The sequence below is a fragment of the Chiloscyllium plagiosum genome, chromosome 11, assembly GCF_004010195.1.
Source record: "Chiloscyllium plagiosum isolate BGI_BamShark_2017 chromosome 11, ASM401019v2, whole genome shotgun sequence".
Lineage (NCBI taxonomy): Eukaryota > Metazoa > Chordata > Chondrichthyes > Orectolobiformes > Hemiscylliidae > Chiloscyllium > Chiloscyllium plagiosum.
The window spans coordinates 24,172,946-24,196,291 of record NC_057720.1 but is presented as its reverse complement, the minus strand read 5'-3'; the positions used below and the strand labels follow the sequence as shown (position 1 = coordinate 24,196,291).

Here is a 23,346-nt window from a genome sequence, read left to right as displayed (position 1 = left end):
AGAAAGCAGGCATCTGCTCACATGTTCGAAAACTTGCATATTCAAATATGTCAAAGTTGCAGTATAATCAAAAAGCAAACGCTACTGCAAAACTTGGAAATTTCCTCTCGCATAAATCCATGTCAAAAGCTGCATTTCACCTAGCTCTCTCTCTTTTGAACTCTTGAGTTTGCCACAGACGTAAAACAGTGGCGTGTAAATAAACACTGACCTTGTTTGAGGCGGAAAAGTGTCCTTTCAAACCTGTCCCATTCATTTAGGTACAGTATCCGAACTTGTTTTGGTTGTTCCATAGTTCCTTTTCAAACTCTCTTGCACGATTCTCCCCTGTAGAAAGTAATGGAGGTTTGATCACTTAAAGGTGCAGACGAGTGGGGCAATGCCTCAGATCAGCAATTGCTTCTCTAACTCACTTTAACTTTATAAATACCAGAAAGCAAGAGGTAGATGGGCGATAAGAAATTAGCAAATGACAACAGTGAAGTGAGCAGGAACAATGCCACACCCCAGGCAGCAGCTCCGGACTTAATTTCCTCCCAAAAGGGGTATCCAGACACAAGTAGGTAAGAGAACCGTTAGATGATGACAATGGTGCAGGCCATAGCTGGAGGGGACTTATTCACAAATGTCTCATCACTGATGCAAGCGCCGTAGGTAACAATGCTGCGAGCATCGTCACTGCAGCCCCTCTCTATAATCTGACCGCCTGTCAGCAGCGGCCTTGCTCCACTCGCTACAACCTGCACAGGATTGTATTGCTGTTCCTTTCGATCGCCGCCCAGCCCCGGCTCTCTCTCTCTCTCTCTCTGTGCAAACCCCCAGCAGATCGCTCACCTTCCTCTCGCTGCCTTCTCGACGAACACTTCCCCGTCGCTGCGACAAGCGACAGGCCACCGCCCACTTTCAAGGTCGTGAGGCTTGGACAGAGAGCAGCCGCAGCCCACTCCCACCTCCCGGCCAGATAGGCCCCGCCCACACACCCGTGACTCCGCCCACGGACACGATGCCCCGCCCAGACACCAGCGGCTCCGCCCACGGACTCGAATCACATGCCCCGCACACCAGTGACTCCGCCCACCCGACCCGAGATCCGGCCGTCACACCGGTAACTCACTCCGCGGAGCCGAAACCCCGCCCAGACACCAGAGACTCCGCCCACGGACCTGAAACCCCGCCCACACACCCGTGGCTCCGCCCACGGACACGATACCCCGCCCAGACACTAGTGGCTGCGCCGACGGACTCGAATCACATGCCGCGCACCAGGGACTCCGCCCACGGACCCAAGACCCCGCCCGCACACCAGGGACTCCGCCCACGGAACCGAAACTCCGCCTACACACCAGGGCCTCCGCCCATGCAGCAGAATCCCCGCCCACACAACCCACGGACCCGAGACCCCGCCCACACACCGGTAACTCACTCCACGGACCCGAAACACCACAGACTAATGACTCCGCCCATGGACACGAAACCCCGCCCACGCACCAGGGACCACGCCCGCGGATCCTAAACCCCGCCCGCACACCAGAGACGCCGCCCACGGACACGAAACCCCGCCCACGCACCAGTGACCGCCCACGGATCCTAAACCCCATCCAAACATCAGGGACTCCGCCCACAGAACCTAAACCCCGCCCACGCACCAGGGACCCCGCCCACAGATCCTAAACCCCGCCCACGCACCAGGGACCCCGCTCATTGACCCAAAGCCCCGCCCACTGTCCCGAGTCTCCGTCCACGGACCAGAGACCCCGCCCGTACACCTGGGATCCCGCCCACTGACCTGAGACTCCGCCCACTGACCTGAAACCACGCCCACAAACCGCCAACTGACCTCTCCCATTGACACCCAATCACCCTTACACTTCGTGTCCTTAAGTTGGAAGTACTCAGGGATGCCCTCACAAGAATGGGGTACGATGCTCAACTCATAGACCGCCAGTTCCGATGTGCCGCAGCGAGAAACCGTAATGACCTCCTCAGGAAACAGACACGAGCTGCAACCGCCAGGTTACCCTTCATTGTTCAGTACTTCCCCGGAGCTGAAAAAGTACGCCATGTTCTTTACAGTCTGCAACACGTTATCAATGAGGATGAGCTCCTCGCCAAGACCTTCCATATGGCTCCACTGCTCACCTTTAAACAGCCACCAAACTTCAAACAGATCATTGTTCATAGCAAGCTGCCCAGCTTTCAGGACAACTCCATACAACGTTGTTACGGTCAACGCTACAAGACGTGTCAGAATGTCGACCCAGATACCACCATTACACGTAGGGACGCCTCCCACCATGTACATGGCAAATACTCATGCGACTCAGCCAATGTTTTCTATCTCATACACAGCAGGCATGGATGCCCTGAGGCATCATGGTACATTGGTCAGACCAAGCAGAGGCTATGGCAGCACATGAATGGACACCGCACAACAATCAACAGACAGGAGTGTCCCTCCCCCCCCCCCCCCAAGTTGGAGAACACTTCCGCGATCCGGGATATTCGACCTCGGACCTTTATGTGATGGTCCTCCAAGGTCCTCCATGGGGATGACCTCAACCGGAACCTTGGGTTCTTGTCACACTACAGGTGACCCCATTGCACTATACACACAAACAGACCAATGCCCTCACACACACAGACAGACGCAGGCACACAGACACTTCACACACACACTCCTCCAGACACACACACTCTCCTACAGATCCTTACACTCACGCAGACCTTCTCTCATATGCTCACACATACACTCCGACACTCACAGACTTTACATTTTACACTCACACTCATACACATCCACACACTGTCTCACAGACACTCATAACACCTACCTCCCCCAAAACACACACACATACACACTTACTTATATAAGTTTGTGGGGTGAATTTGTACATGCAGAATTACATTTTACTTTGCTCAAAAACTGCCTGAAACCATGTAAGATTCTGTAAATCAGTTTTTTAGATTAGAATCAGTCTGAACATTGTGGCACAGACAGTCTCACACAGGGCATCTCACATCTTATGTGCATTATTTTGGCCGACATGACGCCAATTGTTAAAGTTCACTTGAGAATGTAACTTTTAAAAAAGTGTTGTGATTTACACGTGAAAGAACTGAAACCAACCTGGTCATTCTAAAAGATGAGAGACAAACATTCCAGGTCTTTTTCAATATATAATTTCAGTTACGTCACACTGTAAACATTTGCTATAAATTCTGTGTCTTATGATCTTATACTTCACAACAATCTAATGAAGGAACAGCACTCCTAAAGCTAGTGCTTCCAAATAAACCTGTTGGACTACAACCTGGTGTTGTGTGATTTTTAATTTTGACCTGCTGTGCTTTTCCAGCACCATGGCCTCTACATTAAAACCACACACCCTAACCAAACCCCACCCACAAGCACTGAAGCCCCAAGCCCTAACTGAACCCCGCTTCACATGCCACGTTCCAACCCCCACCCAACAGCTCCTTTCGTCCTTTCCCCCATACCCAGCGCAGATCACCAGACTCTTCACTGCAGCTCTTCCCCTCCAACTGTCTGTCTTTACTTGACGTTAACCTTTCACCGCGATGTCCTCTTCACAACAGTCAGGAGGCAGTTGGTCGTGCTCCTTTAGCAATGCACAGTGCCTTGTTGCTCAGTTGGCTGTTTTGCTGCTCGGGCTCAGCCTGTGAAGAAAATGACTGCCCCACATAGAGCTAGTGAAGGCCGGTGGACACCATCTTTCTGAGGGGTAAGATGAAAGCTGTATCCCCTTCACCTCTCGCTTTCTGTGTCTCTCTGGAGGGTGAAGTAAGGGGGCCTTGTATCTTACCGCAGCAGTACTTTACACATTCCCCACTCAATGGCGTTGCTCTGTCCCATGTACTCATCCATTTCCATTGCCTGCATTTTGACATCTCTGAAGTCATATCTACTGTGATGTCACAGTATATCATCAGGCAAGGATAACTATTCGGTGGTGAAGGTCAAATTGACATGATTTTACTCTGCAGCAAATGACACTGTGTAGCATGACATCAAGGTTGGAACTTGCAAACAGATTGTTCAGCCCAACTACTTTATTAGTCTTATCCTGCACACAATCATTTAAATCTGAATCGCATGCTCCGAATCTGCCATTTCAGTCACTAGCTTTACCTGCTTCAATGCACATTCCACACCCTGTAAAGATTCTCACCAGTTTCTTCTGTGCCCTATAATTTGTATATTTAATCATACCTTGAACAGTCTACATGCACAAAATTCAACCCAACTGATCCATACCTGCCTTTGTGCTCCACATGAGCCTGTTCCATTCTAATTACTATTTGCACTATACATTTTGTGTCAGTGCATATTATGATTTGCATTGACATTGACAGCCTTTGAATTGCTTCACGGGAAATCCATGACATGTTCATAATGAGTTTGGTAGTGCTTACACTTCACATGATACCCTCAGGAATTATGAATGAATTTCTCCCACATAAAGTGGAAAGAATCCTTGTAAATATTTTGACTGTCTAGGTTATTGCAAACCTCTCATTTTTCTCATTCTTATCATTCAGCCTGTCAGTAGGAATTTTGAAGGTTGTGTAAGAATTTTGACATGAAAGGCAATGTTTCAACAGGAAAATAGTTTGGAGAAAGGGAGTAATGGCCACTCAATTCTTTACACTGGCATCTATCTATCAAGGTAGGATTGGAACCTTAATGGCACATGGTGCACACTGCTCTCTATGGTTCTGTGACACATTAGTTATGACATTTAAGAGTCATAGCATCTATTTTTCCTCCACTTGTTAGATTAATATTTTCCAACATTGCATGGCAGATCTTACTTAATGGCATGGCAGGTTCAAGGACCATAGTGACCTACTCATGTTCCATTTTTTTAATGATCATACCAATGATTTTCCACAATTAAATTAGGAAAAGTAATAGCAAATTTAGCCCCTTGTACACGTTTCACCATTCAATGGGATCACAGCTAAAATGCACCAACCTGCCTTTGCCTGATATCCCTTAATGTCTTTGGGAAATAAAGATCTATCAATCTCAAAAATAAAATTAACAATTGATCTAGCACCAAATTTTGCTTAAAAAGAGCGAGTTCGAAACTTCTACTATCCTTTTTTGTGTAGAAGACAATATCCCAAAGTCCTAGACACCCCAACCAGCAAAAGTAGTTTCTCTCAATTTTCACTATCCTTTCTTTCTAATTCATTCATGGGATGGTCGTGCTACTGGCAAGGCTAACATATGTTGCATATCCCCAATTTACCATTCAGAAGATGGTGATGAGCCACCTCCCTAAATTGTTGCAGTTTATGTGATGGCACTAGATCACAGTGCCAATTGGATAGAAAATCCAGGTTTTGTTCTAGCAATGGTGAAGGAACTGCAATACTGGTCCAAAGATACACTCATCAAACATCCCTCAAAATCACTTTTCGAAAATATAATATCTAAAATCTTGAGGAAAACAGTTGGCAAAACACTATCTGCAAGTTCCTCTTCAAGTCATATAGCATTCTCTCCTTGACCAGTCTACTATTGACACTGTGTCTTTGTGGTAGAGAGTGAGAGTTCAAGGATAGAATATTGTTGGAATGCTAAACATCCAGGCAAGTGGACTTCAGACCTCTGCCTTCTAGATGGTAGACATACTTGGGAGTCTGTGGATGAATTACTTGGCTGCAGAATTCTCAATTTTTGACCTTCTGACATAGCACTGTTAATCTGATGAACCATGTTAGGTTTCAATCAAATGTAAGAGACAGAATAGCGATGGTACAAGAGGTGAGTGATGAATACATCATGAACAAAGAGCCATCTTATTGCATATTTTTGTTAAAAAAACTAATCTGACTCCAACCAAACATAAGACACTCACAAAATGACAGCTGCAAATCATCTGCTACAAGCTCTACACAGATATCAGAGAGATATGCCTCGATTCTTGAAATACCAAGACTTTGCAGAATGGATATGTGAAAATTCTAGTTTTATAGAGAAACTGTAGACAGGAAAAAGAACGTTTAAGGATCTCAGCACAGTTGACGTCTTTGTAGTACCTTTGATTCTTCAAAATTAGTATACCACCTTTTAAACTTTTGAACTACGTAAGGAAACCTGGCTAAGAACAGTAAGTGTGCAGAACTTCAAGGAAAAAAGAACCACTTCAAAGTGGGGAGTTATGACTGGGGAGATAAGCAGAAAATGTATACAGAAAATAGATACTGTTATGTTGAAGGAAAATGTGGCAGTATATAAAATGCAAAGACGCAAGTCTAGTGGAGAAGAAGAAACCTTCTCTTCTCTCAAAACCTGCTGTCTGGCTAATGTGCCTGTAGAAGAAATCATCCATTAAGCAACTACAGAATCAATTGTATCTGCTTGTTATGACTTCAAGTGTTAACCTCTTAGCTTCAGCATTAAGGACCTCAAGCAGCAGATCCCAATCATTAACCACAGACAGTTCTTGGTACTTTCTTACAAATATTGTTTTACCTTAGCTGTAATTGTTATAATCTTGCTACTTGTAATTTCTTTTCTTTTTATCCTTAAGAAGCCTTCAGAAATAACTTGGAATAAATTAGCATTTAACCTGTCCAAACAAAAGCTTGATTGCTGGCTGTTTTAACTTGGACCATTATAAATTAAACAGGGTTACTTGAGTTATTAACAATCTACAGTTCAAGAGCATGTAATGGACAGACATGGTGATCGTAACAATAATGCCAGTCCATGTAAACAGGAAATGGTTAGATTCTTTAATGTTAAAACTATAATTTTCAGGTAGTTGCACAATATGAATGTTACTTATCTGTCAAAGGCAAAAGTGAGGACTGCAGATGCTGGAAATCAGAGTCTAGATTAGAGTGGTGCTGGAAAAGCACTGCAGGTCAGGCTGCATCCTAGGAGTAGGAAAATCGACGTTTCGGGCAAAAGTCCTTCATCAGGACTTCATCAGGACTCATCAATCCTGATGAAGGGCTTTTACCCGAAATGTTGATTTTCCTACTCCTCAGATGCTGCCTGACTTGCTGTGCTTTTCCAGCACCACTCTAATCTAGACACTTATCTGTTCTAATCCTGGTGGTTGTCAAGATGGATGAGGATCTTCAGTTGCATAGATAAATATAAGATGTTGGGCCTGTTATTCTTGGAGAAGGGAAAGATGAAATAAGATTTTATAGGTATTCAAAATTTTGAGCAGTCTAGACTGAGAAGAAAGAAACTGTTCCCGTTCATGCAAGATCAAAAACTGAAGGACATGTTGCATAATTGGCAGCATCATGAGAAAATAAACACAAAATATTGCAGGCACTGAAAATCTGAAATAAAAACAGATAAAATTAGAGAAACTCAGCTGGTCTGGCAGCATTTCTAAGTCATTGAAGAAGAAACTCTGCACTGCTATGAGGCATGAGGAATATATCTTATAGGGAACCAACACGCACAATGGGTGAATGGCCTCCCTTTGTGTTATAGCCACTCTCTGATTCTACATGCGGCCACTGACTGCTTCAATATCTGAAGGGTTGTGAATGGTATTGAGTACTTTGCAATCGTCAATGAACATTCCAACTTATGTCCTTATGATGGAGGAAACACGATTTATGAATCAACTGAACATAATTGGGATTAAACACAATCCTGCTGAACACCTGCAGCATGATCCTTCAATTGTGATGATTGACTTCAAACAACCAGCAACATCATTCTTTATGCCATGCATTACTCCAGTCAGTGGAGAGATAGCCCCCAATGCCAATTTATTTCAAATTTGCTTGGGTTATTTGATGGCACATTAGTCAAGTGCTGCCTTGATGTCAAGGGCAGTCACCCTCACTGTGCCTTGAGAATATATTTAGTCCATTTTTAGGCCATGGCTGTAATGGCATCTGGAGCTGAGTGACCTTTACACAACCCAAGCCAAGCACGTTGCCACTGGTTAATGCTGTTTGATAGCCCATAGGTTCTCTATTGATAAGTTAAAATTTCAGTCAAATCATCCCTTCACTCTAAGTTCTATGAACATATGATATTGAATCTAGACTAGGCCAGTCATTCCTTGGGCCTACTCTATCATTCATGCAAAATTATCCATTTGCGTCTACTCTGTGTGTCATTTCAGATAACCAAGCTGCTATCCATACTAATATTAAAAGAACCTTTGAAATGACACCTTATCATAATAGAATCCCTACAGTGTGGAAACAGGCCATTTGGTCCAATAAGTTCAAACCGGCCCTCTGAAGAGTATCCCACCCAAACCCACTCCCCTACCCTATATTTACCCCTGACTAATGCACCTAACCTACACATCTCTGACCATTTTGGGCAATTTAGCATAGCCAATTCACCTAATCTTTAGATTGTGGGAGGAAACCAGACCATGTGAAGGAAACCCCCACAGACGCAGGAAAAATGTGCAAGCTCGATATAGACAATCACCCAAGGCTGGAAACAAACCTGGGTCCCTGGTGCTGCGAGGCAGTAGTGCTAACCACTGAGCCACCACATGCCTTCTGGAAATCTAAGTATAGTATATTCACCAGCCTCATCCTCGGTACATGTTACTTTGTAAAGAACTCCAATGAGTTGGTTAAACATGATTTTCCTTTCAAAAAACCATGTTGACTCTGTGTGATTTGATGAAACTTCTCTAAATGACCTACTATAGCATCAGTAGCTGCTAACATCCTCCCTATGACAAATGTTACCTTTTGTCTCTTATTTTGAATGAAGGAATTCCATTCACTATTTTCCAATGTAACAATCTTCCCTGAATTAAGGGAATTGTGGAAAATCAAAGTAATAAACTAACTAACTCAGTTTCAGCTCCTTGGATGAAATCCCGAAGGACCTTCGTCCTGAGACGCCCGCAGTTCCAATAACCTTTTGGTACCACTTCCCAGGTGATTGTAATTTTCTTGTAATTTAACCATTCCTTGATTTGCAATTATTTCTGGGATATTAAATCCTTTCCATTATTAATTTCCCAGATTCATTTCCTATAGGATCAATTCATTATCCTTTTTTGAACTATCGAAAGAAACTTTCTTTTTATCTTTCTGGCTAGCTGTCTCTCATATTGTACCCTTTCCCACTTTTTTCACTGGCTTTTATATACTATCCAATTTTCTGACTAGCCACTCATTTCTACACAATTATATGCTTTATTAAAACAATTATAACATCTTTAACTTTTTTTTAGTTAATCATAAATGGTAGGTTCCCTTGGAACTTTTCTTTCTTGTTGAAAATGACCTATTCTGAAATATCCATTCAAATGCTTAGGCCCAAGTTCCTCCCTCAATCTAAATATAAAATTCAATCATATTACTGTTGTTACATATTTTGCACATTCAGTGTGGGATTATTAATGAATCCTATCTGGTGGAGGCTGGTGCAATTGCATCATTTAAGAGGCATTTGGATGGGTATATAAATAGGAAGGGTTTGGAGGGATATGGGCCGGGTGCTGGCAGGTGGGACTCAATTGGGTTAGGATATCTGGTCGGCATGGACGGGTTGGACCGAAGGGTCTGTTTTCATGCTGTACATCTCAATGACTCTATCTCATTGTACAATATTAGATCTAGTGTGGTCTGCTGTCTAGTCCTAGAACATACTGTTCCAACAAAATATCCTGGACACATTCTACAAAGCCTTTTATGTCAGAAGTGTGTTCTCATGGCTTTGATTTACTCTTTAAATAAGACCTTAAGGTGTGGAAGCAGATGTTGGCCATTCAACCCATTGAGTCAGCCCTGCCATTCAATGAGATTATGGCTGCTCTGATAACTCTCATTTCTACTTTCCTGCCTTTGCCCTTGATTTACTTACTGATTTAAAATCTGTCTATCTCTGCCTTGAATATACTTAACAAACTGCTTCTACAGCACTCTGTGACAAATAATTCTACAGATTAACTAGCCTCAGAAAATATTCCTCCTTATCTCTGTCATAACTGATTAAACCCTCACTCTGAGATTGTGCCCTTTGGTTCTAGACTCGCAAAAGGGGAAACAGCCTTTCTTCATATAACCTATCAAATCCCATAAGAATCTTTGATGTTTCAATAAGGGCACCTCTCATCCTTCTTAAAAGCAATTGAGTACAGACATAACATTTCCTCATAAAACAGCATCCCATTTACCCTCCCTATTTCCTTTTAAACTTGGGTGCAAGTTTTTTGTGATTTATGCACCAGACTTCCAAATCCTTTGTCTTTCACCATTCAAATAATATTCAACTCTATTTCTCTTGTCAAGTGCATAACTTCACATTTTCCCACACCATATTCCATCTGCCAAGATTTTCTTTCCAAAGGGGATTGGATAACTGGCAATTAGTAACTTTAGGACTGTTACTTAGAAGCTCTTTTTGATACACGTTTTGATACAATAATGGGAAAATAGAAGTCTGGGTGAATATGTGGGGACCCAGTGGTCTTTCTCCTCTGTAGTTTCTTGTTTTGCGAGGCTGACTCAGGAAGATAAATTATACTTGCCGAGGTCGAATGGATCTGTTCTGGTGCCAGAGCCTCGCCTCAATATTGAAACCTGATGCGAGGTTTCTCCAAGGTGACGGTACGGCAGTTCCAAGTCCACAGGGAAACGTGAGTAGAACAAACTCTTTATGTTTTAAGCAGCAATATGTACACACATTACAGTTAACAAGTCTGATCGACTCCTCTGTGTGATCCTTGATCCATTCGGTTGTGAAGTGGGTGAAAATAGACCACGTCGGCAGAGCTAATGGAGATAATTTTGAGGTAATGAACATTTTCACATGCAAAAATAAAACAAATTAAAGTAATCATGTGATCATTTTCAAGAAAAGGCAATTGTTCTGTCAGAATTTGGCGTGCAATAATGCTTAGAACGATGTAAAACAGAATATAGATTTCTTATTTTTCATAAAAGTTACTCGTTGGCAGGCACTGAATGATTGATGAAACATGCAGCAGGCTCCTGTATTAGTAAACCATAGTCCTCATTTAGTCTCACAAAGGAAGAGTAAGAGTGACCGTGAAAATACTCCTGTAAAAGTTTATAAATAGTTGTAATCATATAATTGTAAACATAGAACTCCATCAAACAATTCGCTGCTTATTTCTAGTTTGTTTTCTGAGAAATGCTGCGTGAGAATACTTAGCAGTACTCTGAGGTGGCTTCCGCACTGACACGAAAGCTATTTTGCAAACAGCCCAAAACCGGACAGACGACTTTATTAAAGAATCTTAATTTGAGTATGTTTTGAATGTGCAATGTTTAATCAATGTTCGTGATTGATTCAAAAATTGTAATCTCAGGATTCAGGAGTAATTATTTAATCTTCAATTTGCAGTTTGTAACACTATTTGCGATGACTGCCAACCTATGTCACTGCCAGCCTTATTCTCGATATTTTTAAAATTCTGTAGCATAAAATGAGATATAAATGGCGAAAAGTGTACATAATTTCTGCTAATTAAATAGAGAAATAAAGCCATTCAAACCAGATAAACGTAGTCTGTGATATTGTATCAAAATTGTAATTGCAATTCCTTCAAGAATGTAATGTCATAATCCTTTTGATGAATTGTCAAATAATTTTAAGCCCTCCTTGAGAGATGCCCAAACAATGTATTCCTGTTCCTTACTGGAAAGGTGTCATTATGTTGACTGCAGATGTGATATTTTTGAGAACAGTAGGGCATACCTCATTAATCCAATTCAATGCCCCATCCATGATAGATAAGACTATCTCTATGGTGATAGTAATGTCATATACACAGAAGAAACCAATACTACCTCATTGCTGAAATAAAACAAAGAACTGCAGGTGCTGAAGATCTGAAACAAAGAGAACAAAGAGCAAAGAAAATTATAGTACAGGAACAGACCCTTCAGGCCTCCAAGTCTGCACCAATCCAGATCCCCTATCTAAAACTGTTGCGTATTTATAAGGATCTGTATCCCTATGCTCCCTGCCCATTCATGTATCTGTCTAGATACATCTTAAATGATGCTATCATTTCAACCCCTACCACCTCCGCTGTCAACACATTCCAGGCACCCACCACCCTCTGCGTGAAGAACTTTCCACGTATATCTCCCCTAAACTTTTCCCCTCTCACTTTGAACTCATGACCCCTAGTAATTGAGTCCTCCACTTTGCGAAGAAGTTTCTTGCTATTCACCCTGTCTACACATCTCATGATTTTGTAAGCCTCAATCTGGTCCCCCTCAACCTTCATCTTTCCAATGAAAATAATCCTGATCTACTCAACCTCTTCTCATAGATAGCACCCTCCCTACCAGGCAACATCCTGGTGAACCTCTTCTGCATCCACTCCAAATCATCCAAATCCTTTTGGTAATGTGGCGACCAGAACTTTACGCAGTATTGCAAATGTGGCTGAACCACAATCTTATACAACTGTAACATGACCTGCCAACTCTTGTACCCAATACCCCGTTTGATGAAGGAAGCATGTCGTGTGTCTTCTTGACTACTCTACTGACCTGCTTTGCCACCTTCAGGAAACATTGGACCGGAACACCCAGATCTCACTGTACATCAAATTTCCCCAGGACCTTTCCATTTACTGTATAGTTCACTCTTGAATTGGATCTTCCAAAATGCATCACCTCACATTTGTCAGGATTGACTCCATCTGCCCAACTCTCCAATCTATCTATATTCTGCTGAATTCTCTGACGGTTCCCTTCACTTCACCAATCGTAATGTCATCTGTAAACTTGCTATTGGGGCAACCTATATCTTCCTCCAAATCATATATGTATATCACAAACAACAGTGGTCCCAGCATGGATCCCCATGGAACACCACTGGTCACAGGTCTCCATTTTGAGAAATTCCCTTCCACTACTATTCTCTGTCTCCTGTAGCCCAACCAGTTCTCTATCCTTCTAGCTCAAACACCCTGAACCCCATGCGACTTCACCTTCTTTGTCAGCCTACCATGGGGAACCTTATCAAATGCCTTACGAAACCTTATTACGAAACCTTCCCTCATCAATCAACTTTGTCACTTCTTCAAAGAATTCAATTAGGTTTGTAAGACATGACCTTCCCTGCACAAAACCATGCTGCTTATCACTAATCAGCCCATTTTCTTCCAAATGGGTACATTTCCTATCCCTCAGTATCTTCTCCAGCAGCTTCCCTACCATTGACATCAGGCTCACAGGCCTGTAATTACCTGGATTACCCCTGCTACCCTTCTTAAAGAAGGGGACAACATAAGCAATTCTCCAGTCCTCTGGAACCTTGTTGGAGAAATTTAGTAGGTCTGGAAGCAGCTGTGGAGAGAAAATAGATTCAAGGTTTCCAATCCAATGATCTTCTTCCACATTGTTGCTGGGGTATTCTATTATAATTTCTGTCCATTCATGTTGACTGCATTCTATTACATGAAACCAGTCTTAAGCTCAGCTAAAAAGAGACATATGGTCAAAATTTCCTCATTTCATATATTTTTTCATCAGGACCAAATCACAAGAAAATCAAATTCTGAAAGGAACAACATTTTATATAGCATGTGTAAAGTCATAGAATCATGCAGCATGGAAACAGACTCTTTGGTTCAACTAGTCCATATCAACCATGTTCCCAACTAAACTAGCCCCAACTGCCTGTATCTATCCATATCCACCCAAACCTTTCCTATTCATCCATTTATCCAAATGTATTTTAAATGAATTTTACTTGCATCCACCACTTCTTCTGGCAGTTTAGTCCACACATGAGCCACTCTCTGTGCAAAAAAGTCACTCTTCATGTCCATTCTAAAACTTTCTCCTCTCACCTTAAAAACATGTCTCCTAGTTTTGAACTCACCCATCCTAAGGAAAATACCTTTGCTATTCACCATATCTCTGCCCCTCATGATTTTTTATGCCTCTGGATATAGATTTGCTTGCTGAGTTGCAAGGTTCATTTTCAGCCATTTTGTCACCATATTAGGTAACATCTTCAGTGAGCCTCCGGATGAAGCACTGCTGATGTTTCCTGCTTTCTATTTTTATGTTTGGGTTTCTTTGGGTTGGTGATGTCATTTTCCATGGTGATGTCATTTCCTGCTCTTTTTCTCATCGGGTGATAAATGGGGTCCAAGTCAATATGTTTGTTGATAGAGTTCCGGTTGGATGCCATGCTTCTATGAATTCTCGTGAGTGTCTCTGTTTGGCTTGTCCTAGGATGAATGTGTTGTCCCAGTCGATGTGATGTCCTTCCTTATCTGTATGTAAGGATACTAGTGAGGGAGGGTCATTTTGTTTTGTGACTACTGATGTTCATGTATACTGGTGGCAAGTTTTCTGCCTGTTTGTCTAATGCAATGTTTGTTACAGTTCTTGCTCAATATTTTGTAAATTTCCTTTGTTTTGCTTGTTGTCTGTATAGGGTCTTTCAAGTTCATTAGCTGCTGTTTTAGTGTGTTGGTGTTTTTGTGAGCTACCATGATGCCAAGGAATCTGAGTAGTCTGGCAGTCATTTCCGAGAATCATGTACCTCAATCCCTGGATCTTTCTTTTCTAGAACACAACAGGATCCTACAATTAGTTATGTAAGTCCTGCCCGTGTTTGTTTTACCAAAATGCAATACTCATATTTATCCAAATTGAACTCCATCTGCCAATCCTTAGCCCTTGACCCAATTGATCAAGATCTCTTTGTAATCTTGGATAACCTTGTTCTGTATACTATACCACCAAATTTGGTGTCACCTGCAAACTTACTAACCATGCCTCCTGTATTTTCACCGAAATCATTTATATAATTGACAAACAATCTATACTGGATGCAGTATAGATCCCTTTGGAACACTGGTAATCACAGGCCTCCAGTATGAAAAATAACCCACCACCACCCTCGGCTCTTACCATCAAGCAAATTTTGTACCCAATTGGCAAGCTCACCCTGAATCCCATGTGACCTAACTTCATGAATTAGACTACCATGCAGAATCTTTTCAAAGGCTTTACTAAAGTCTATGTAAACAACATCTATTGTTCTGGCCCCAGGATTCTTTATGGTTACCTCCTCAAAAAGCTCAATTGGTTTCCTCACACAAAAACCATGCTGACTATCCATAATCAGTGTTTGCCTCTCCAAATGCATTTAACCCCTATCTTTCTGAAAAACTTCCAACAATTTACCCACCTCCGATATCGGTCTCACAGGCTTATAGTTCCCAGGCTTCTCCTTACAGCTTTTCTTAGATAGAGGCACAACATTAGACACTCTTTGGTTGTCCGACACTTCAACTGTGTTTATGATGATACAAATATTTCTGTTCCGCAATTCCTTTCCTAACTTCCCAAAAAGTCTCGGAGTACTCTTCATCAAGTCCCTGAGATTTATCTACCTCTATGTTTTTGAAGATCTCCAGCACTTCCTCTTTTGTAATGTGAGTTGTTTTTGAAACATCAGAATTTATTCCCCCTGAGTTCTCTGGCCTCCATTTCTTTTCCACAGTAAAGACCGATGTGAAATATTCATTTAATATCTCTCCCATCACCTGAGGTTAAATACATGGACAATGTTGTTCATATTTAAGGGGCCCCTTTCTCTACTTGCTCTTTTGCTCTTAAAGTGCTTGTAGAACTGCTGGATTATCACAGTAGCAGTGAAACTCATATATCAGATTATTTATATGTGTGGTCGGCAGAACATCTTTTTGGCTTGAATGCAGCACCCTGTTGGTGGAGAATAATATTCATATGTTTGCTGCAAAGTTTCACCTGCTCTTCTATCTTTTGAGGTTTCTACCCGTTTGAGGCTAATCTGAACTAGACTGGACACTTTTCAGGAATTTAGTTCTTCAGAGAAACTGTTACAGAGTTGTGGCATCTGCTGCAGAGTACTTCACACATGGAAAACTGGTATACCCAGCCAGTCAGCATTGCTCTCAATGTTTTTTTTCGTGTTTGACTGCTTCCAGAGCACCATAAGTAATAGAAATCAAGTTGAAATGACCAGTCAAGTACTTCACGAGCCATTATTTAGTCAGGCTAATTCACTCAGTACTTCTTCCACTGAACAAGAAATGTGGGTCTGACAAGGTTGTCCAATCTTATCAAATCATGGATTCCATAAACTTGACGTTCCCTCAACTTGATTTCTATTGCTTGTGGTGCTCTGGGTGCGTGAAGAGTTATAGAGAAAATGCAGGAAAGTGGAGTTGAGCATTCTAGGTCAGCCATGATCTCACTGATTGGCAGAACAGACTTAATGGATTGTATAGCCGAATACTGCTCCCACGTTTTAACAGTGTACCTTATTATCTTATTGTCTTAAGTCATTCAGGACCCCTACTGCTAAGTTAGGACTTAGAATTTTAAAATCATTACCTGAGTTGTCTTTTGCATCTGGCACTCAAACAAGGAAAATCATGGGAATTTTCAAAGTATTTCTTACATTTAATTTTCTTTATAATATCCCAGCCCAAACAGGGAGCCATACCCTTTATTGCTGCATTGTGCTTTTAGTGGATCTGATCCGTAAACAATTTTTTTGTCCATATGTCACTGGTTCATTGAAGCAATGGCATGGATGAGAAATTTAAGCTACCATGTTAATTTAGCTAAGGATCATTACAATCTTGTCTTTGACGTAAATAAACCAATCATACACAATAGTTGATGAAACAATAAAATGGGTTAATTAGTTAAAAGTAGGACTACGTACAGATAGAGTCAACTGGGAGGCTGAGCATGGTTCATCTGATCATGACTCTTACTGCTTGTAGTTAGAATACAAGTCCTGGATCTAATGTATTGCATCCTTTTGTGGTAGTGATGATTGACGGTAGATTTATACCATTAGGTACACGTTCGTCATGTCACAACAAAAATGAGGCCAAAAGGCAGAAAATGCTGGAAATGTTCTGTGGGCCAGGCATCATCTGTGGAAAGAGAAAATAATTCACAGCTCATGTCAATGGCCTTTCATCAGCATTGAAAGAAGTTAGTTATGTAACAGATTTCATGCAAGTATTGAATTAGGACAGTACAGGCCCTTGGACCTTGATGTTGGTGCCGGCCTTTTATCCTGCTCTAAGATCAGACTAACCTACATACCCTTCAATGTATTATTTTCCATGTGCCTCTCCAAGAGTCGCCTAAATGTATCTGATTCTACTACTACTGCTGGCAGTGCATTCCACACACCCACCACTCCCTGTGTAAAGAACCTACCTCTGACATCTCCCCTAAACCTTCCTCCAATTACTTTAAAATTATGCCCCCTCATCATAGCCATTTCTGCCCCAGGAAAAAGTCTCTGGCTATCCACTCTATCTATGCCTCTCAACATCTTGTACTCCTCTATCAAGTCACCTCTTATCCTTCTTCGCTCCAATGAGAAATGCCCTAGCTCCCTCAACCTTTCCTCATAAGACATGCCCTCCAGTCCAGGTAACCTCCTGGTAAATCTCCTCTGTGCCCCCTCTAAAGCTTCCACGTCCTTCCTATAATGAGGCGACCAAAACTGAACACAGAAGTGGGGATAGGACAAGAGGAAAGGCATCTGGTAAGATGAGGGATCTTCCACCTGTCCACTTTGAAATTTAAATTATAGCAATGTGTAAGTAGCAGTACAAGTGTAATGTAAATAAATAACTAGCATGAAAATCCAAAGTACTTCACAGTCAATGAAGTACTTTTGAAGTGCAGTTACTGCTGCAAAGAAAGAATAGTTCATAATCTATATTAAATGGTTGATGAATAAATGATAACTAAGATGACAACCCTGCAATTATTCATTAATTACTATGGCATCTTTTAGAAGCACTCAACTTATATGACTTTAACTTAATATTTCATTAAAATATGCTACTATGACAGCGGTGTGCTGACCTTTTCAGTACTGCATTGAAATATCGGCTTTGCTTATCTGCTCAAGGATCTGAAATGTGAATTAAATCTGTAACCTGTTGATTTAGAGGTATGACTGCTTCCAATGAACCTGAAGACTGCTATCTTTGATTAAAATTAAAATAAAATATTGCAGCAGTTGAAAATCTGAATTAAAAATAGAAAAAGTGCAAAAACACAGTTACTCTATCAGCAGCTGTGGGGGAAGAACACGAGTTGTTGTTTAAAGTCCATCATATCTCTTCTTTGGAACAGCACAATAATTAATAATACTTAGTTTATAACTATCAGCTACTGTCAGTCCCCAATTTATATGTGCTACTGAATTAACTGGATAAATTATTTTTAAGAGTTCTTAATGAGAAAGATAAGAGCATTATGTTATTTACAAGCAAACACTGAGCAGACTATGACTTCTTTTGGAAATTATACTAGGGATTCTGAATGGACAGACAACATATCCAATTAATTAATAGTAATTAATACTACATAAAAATGTCAAAAATGTCCTTAAGACAGAGATGAGGAGCATTTTTTTCTTCAAAGTGTTTTACAGCATGGACTTCTCTTTCTACATAAAGAAATGGAGGCTGAGTCTTTAAATTGTCCAAGGTGGAGTTAGATAGATTTTTGATAGATAAGGGAATCAAGGGTTACGAGATACTGACAGAAAAGTGGAGCTCTGACCACAATCAAATCAGTCATTATCTTATAGAATGGTGGAGCAGGCTCAAGGATAAATTTGTCTGCCCCTGCCCCGCAGCACTATGTTTCTTCATCAACATAATTGATTAGATTAGATTCTCTACAGAATGGAAACAGGCCCTTTGGCCCAACAAATCCACACTGACTCTCTGAAGAGTAATCTACCCAGACCCATTCCCCATATTTACCCCTGACTAATGCACATAACACTATGGGCAATTTAGCATGACCAATTCACCTGACCTGCACATTTTTTTTGGACTGTGGGAGGAAACCCACACAGACAGAAGACGAATGTGCAAACTCCCCACAGACGATTGCCCGAGGCCAGAATCAAACCAGGTCCTTGGCATTGTGAGGCAGCAGTGCTAACCACTGAGCCACCGTGCTGTCCTTAATAGAATATCCCAAAGTACTTTACAGAAGTTTTATCAAACAAAATATGACAATAAGTGATATCATACATACTTGACCTCATCCTTAGCAATTTGCTGCTCCAAAATGCAAGCGTCCAAAACAGTATTGGTAAGAGTGACCACCACACAGTCCTTGTGGAGATGAAGTCCCACCTTCATCATGCTAAATTGGACAGACTTTGATCAGATCTAGCGTCTCAAGACTGAGCATTTATGAGGCGATGTGCACCGTCAACAGCAGCATAATTGTACTCCAGCGCAATCTGTAACCTCATGGCTTTTGCAGCAAATTTCAGCCAGAAGTGCCAAGTAGATGATCTATCTTGGCCTCCTCCAGTGTTTCCCAGCATCGCAAATGCCAGTCTTCAGCCAATTTGTGGTCAGGAACAGGACTTCCGGAAGGTATGATGCCAGGGTCCGGGATGTTGCCGATCGGGTTTACAAGATTCTGAAGGGGGAGGGAGAGCTGCCAGAAATCGTGGTACATATTGGCAGCAATGATATAGCCAGGAAAGGGAGTGAGGATCTGAAAAATGAGTACAGAGAGTTAGGTTGGAAGCTGAAGAGCAGGACGAATAGAGTAGTGATTTCAGGTTTGCTACCGGTGCCACGAGATAGTGAGATGAGGAACAGTCAGCAAGTGCAGCTTAACACGTGGCTGTGAGGCTGGTGCAGGAGGGAGGGCTTCAGATACCTAGACCATTGGGATACCTTCTGGGGAAGGTAAGACATGTACATGAAGGATGGGTTGCACCTGAACTGGAGGGGTACAAATGTCCTGCGTTCGAGATTTGCTCGTGTGATTCGGGAGGTTAAAATAATTTGGCGGGGGGGGAGAAGGAGGTGGGAATCAGAGCCACATGTCTGAGAGGGGATCAGTTGCAGACAGGATAGTGACAGGATATATTGAATCTAAAAGGAAGGTTTCTCACGCGATGAAACAAAGGGATCAGTTAACGTGTGTATGTTTTAATGCAAGGAGTGTCCAAAATAAGAGTGACGAACTTAGAGCATGGATCAGTACTTGGGACTACGATGTTGTGGCCATAACAGAGACATGGGTTTCACAGGGGCAGGAATGGTTGCCTGATGTTCCAGGGTTTAGAATGTTTAAAAATAACAGGGAGGGTGGAAAAGAGGAGGGGGTGTGGCATTGCTAATCAGAGAGTGCATCACAGCTACAGAAATGAAGGCTGTTGAGGAAGGTTTGTCTGCTGAGTCAGTATGGGCGGAAGTTAGGAACAGCAAGGGAACAGCCACCGTATTGGGAGTTTTCTACAGACCACTTAATAGCAGTAGAGAGATTGAAGATCTCATAGGCGAGCAGATTCTGGAAAAATGCAAAAGTAGCAGGGTTGTTGTTATGGGTGATTTCAACTTACCCAATATCAACTAGAACCTCCTAAGTGTAGATCATTTAGATGGAACCAATTCTATCATTTGTGTTCAGGAGGGTTTCCTTACTCAGTATGTTGACAGACCGACGAGGGAAGAGGCCATTTTGGATTTGTTGCTCGGCAACGAGCCAGGACAGGTGTCAGATCTCGAGGTGGGAGAGCACTTTGGTGACAGTGATCACAACTGCCTCACATTTAGCATAGTCTTGGAAAGTGAAAGGAATAATTACCGAGGGAAGATATTTAATTGGGGGAAAGGAAATTATGACGCTATCAGACAGGAGTTGGGAAGTATTGACTGGGAGCAATTGTTCCACAGTAAGGGCACAGCAGACATGTGGAGACTATTTAAGGAGCAGTTGTTGCGAGTGATGCACAAATTTGTTCCTCTGAGGCAGGTAAAAAAGGGTAAGATTAAGGAACCTTGGATGATGGAGAACAGAGGAACTTCTCGTCAAAAGGAAGAAGGCAGCTTATGCAAGGTGGAGGAAGCAAGGATCCAGCACAGCTTTAGAGGATTACAGGCTAGCTAGAAAGGAGCTCAGAAATGGACTGAGGAGAGCCAGGAGGGGGCACGAAAAAGGCTTGGCAAGAAGGATTAGGGAGAACCCAAAGGTGTTTTACTCATACGTGAGGAATAAGAGAATGATCAGGGAGAAGATAGGGCCGATCAGGGATAGCATAGAGAACTTGTGCGTGGAGTCTGAGCAGATAGGGGAAGCCCAAAATGAGTTTTTTGCTTTGGTTTTCACCAAGGAAAGGGAACTTGTTGTAAATAAAAACTTAGAGGAGCTAGGATACAGTCTTGACCAGATCAAGATTGATGAAGTTGATGTTTGGAAAACATTAAGATTGATAAGTCCCCAGGCCAGAGCAGATTTATCCTAGGCTGCTCTGAGAAGCGAGAAAGGAGGTTGCTAAGCTGCTGGCGAGGATATTTGCCTCCTCACTCTCCATGGGAGTCGTACCAAAGGATTGGAAGGAGGCGAATGTTGTTCCTCTTTTCAAGAAGGGTAATAGGGAAATCCCTGGCAATTACAGACCAGTCAGTCTCACATCTGTGGTCAGCAAAGTTTTGGAAATAATTCTGAGGGATAGGATTTATGACTATTTGGCAAAGCATAGTGTGATTAAAGGCAGTCAGCATGGCTTTGTGAGGGGCAGGTCATGCCTCACAAATCTTATTGAGTTCTTTGAGGAGGTGTCAAGACAGGTCGATGACAGTCGAGGAGTGGATGCGGTGTATATGGATTTTAGCAAGGCATTTGATAGGATTCCCCATGGTAGACTCATTCATTAAGTCAGGAAGTATGAGATACAGGGAGATTTGGCTATCTGGATTCAGAATTGGCTGGTTGACAGAAGGCAGAGAGTGGTTTAAGATGGAAAGTATTCTGCCTGGAGGACAGTGTCGAATGGGGTCCTGCAGGGCTCTTTACTTGGGCCTTTGCTCTTTGTAGTTTTTATAAATGACTTGGATGAGGATGTTGAGGGGTGGGTTAGTAAATTTGCAGATGACACAAAGGTTGGTGGTGTCATCGATAGTAAAGAGGGCTATTGCAGGCTGCAGCGAACATAGACAGAATGCAGAGCTGGGCTGAGAAATGGCAGATGGAGTTCAACCTGGATAAATGCGAAGTGGTGCATTTTGGAAGGTCGAACTCAAATGCTGAATATAGGATTAAAGACAGGATTCTTGGCAGTGTGGAGGAACAGAGGGATCTAGGCATGCAAGTACATAGATCCCTCAAAGTGCCACCCAAGTGGATAGGGTTGTTAAGAAAGCAAATGGTGTTTTGGCTTTCATCAACAGGAGGATAGAGTTTAAGAGCCGTGAGGTTTTGCTGCAGCTCTAAAAGTCCCTGGCGAGACCACACTTGGAATATTGTGTCCAGTTCTGGTCGCACTACTATAGGAAAGATACAGAGGCTTTGGAGAGGGTGCAAAGATGGTTTACCAGGATGCTGCCTGGACTCGAGTGCTTGCCTTATGAAGAAAGGTTGAATAGGCTTGGACTTTTCTCTCTGAAGAGAAGGAGGAAGAGAGGAGACCTGATAGAGGTGTACAAAATAATGAGAGGAATAGATAGAGTCAATAGCCAGAGACTTTTCCCCAGGCATGATTGACTGGTACGAGAAATCATAGTTTGAAGATATTAGGAGGAAGGTATAAAGGAGACATCAGAGGTAGGCTTTTTACACAGGGATTTGAGAATGCATGGAATGTGTTACCAGCTGTGGTGGTGGAAGCAGAGTCAATGAGGACATTTCAGCGACTGCACATGGATAGCAGTGAGTTGAGGGGTGCGTAGGTTGTTACTATGTTTTTACATTAGGATTAAATCTCAGCATCGTGGGCCAAAGGGCCTGTTCTGTGCTGTACTTTTCTATGTTCTATGTTCTAATTGGATTTGCTCCATGTGATTTCAAGAAATGATTGGAGGCACTAGACACTACAAAGGCTTTGGGATCTGACAACACTCCACCATTAATACTGAAGAATTGTGCTTGAGAACTTGCAGCTCCCCGAGCCAAGATCTTCCAGTACAATTACAACACTGGCATCTGCCCAACAATGTGAAAAATTGCCCAGATATGTCCTGTACATTAAAAGCAGGACGGAGGACCAGTTCCACCACAGAACACACCAAATGGCCTCCTTCTTTAGAGACCGCAATTTCCCTTCCCACGTGGTTAAAGATGCCCTCCAACGCATCTTGTCCACATCCCACACCTCCGCCCTCAGACCCCACCCCTCCAACCGTAACAAGGACAGAACGCCCCTGGTGCTCACCTTCCACCCTACCAACCTTCCCATAAACCAAATCATCCGCCGACATTTCCGCCACCTCCAAACAGACCCCACCACCAGGGATATATTTCCCTCCCCACCCCTCTCCACCTTCCGCAAAGACCGTTCCCTCCGTGACCACCTGG

At 42.4% G+C, this 23,346-nt stretch overlaps 2 protein-coding genes across 6 annotated transcripts in view; one reads left to right on the top strand and one right to left on the bottom strand.

Annotated features, from left to right (window-relative positions):
* Nucleotides 1–966, bottom strand: part of LOC122554223 (glycogen debranching enzyme-like) — a 103,231-nt gene extending 102,265 nt beyond the window's left edge. The window contains exons 1-2 of one of the 2 annotated variants that reach the window (XM_043698894.1): nucleotides 835–966; nucleotides 212–327 (exon numbers count right to left, since the gene is read on the bottom strand). In XM_043698894.1, coding sequence (XP_043554829.1) covers nucleotides 212–293 — 82 coding nt within the window. In that variant the 5' untranslated portion in view covers nucleotides 294–327; nucleotides 835–966. The remainder of the gene's footprint in view (nucleotides 1–211; nucleotides 328–834) is intronic. The other variant, XM_043698893.1, reaches the window with a different exon arrangement.
* Nucleotides 967–10,581: 9,615 nt separating this feature from the next.
* frrs1b (ferric-chelate reductase 1b) overlaps nucleotides 10,582–23,346 on the top strand; it is a 59,722-nt gene continuing 46,957 nt past the window's right edge. For 3 of the 4 annotated variants that reach the window (XM_043698890.1, XM_043698892.1, XM_043698889.1), the window contains exon 1: nucleotides 10,636–10,781. In XM_043698890.1, the coding sequence (XP_043554825.1) occupies nucleotides 10,765–10,781 (17 nt within the window). In that variant the 5' untranslated portion in view covers nucleotides 10,636–10,764. The other variant, XM_043698891.1, reaches the window with a different exon arrangement.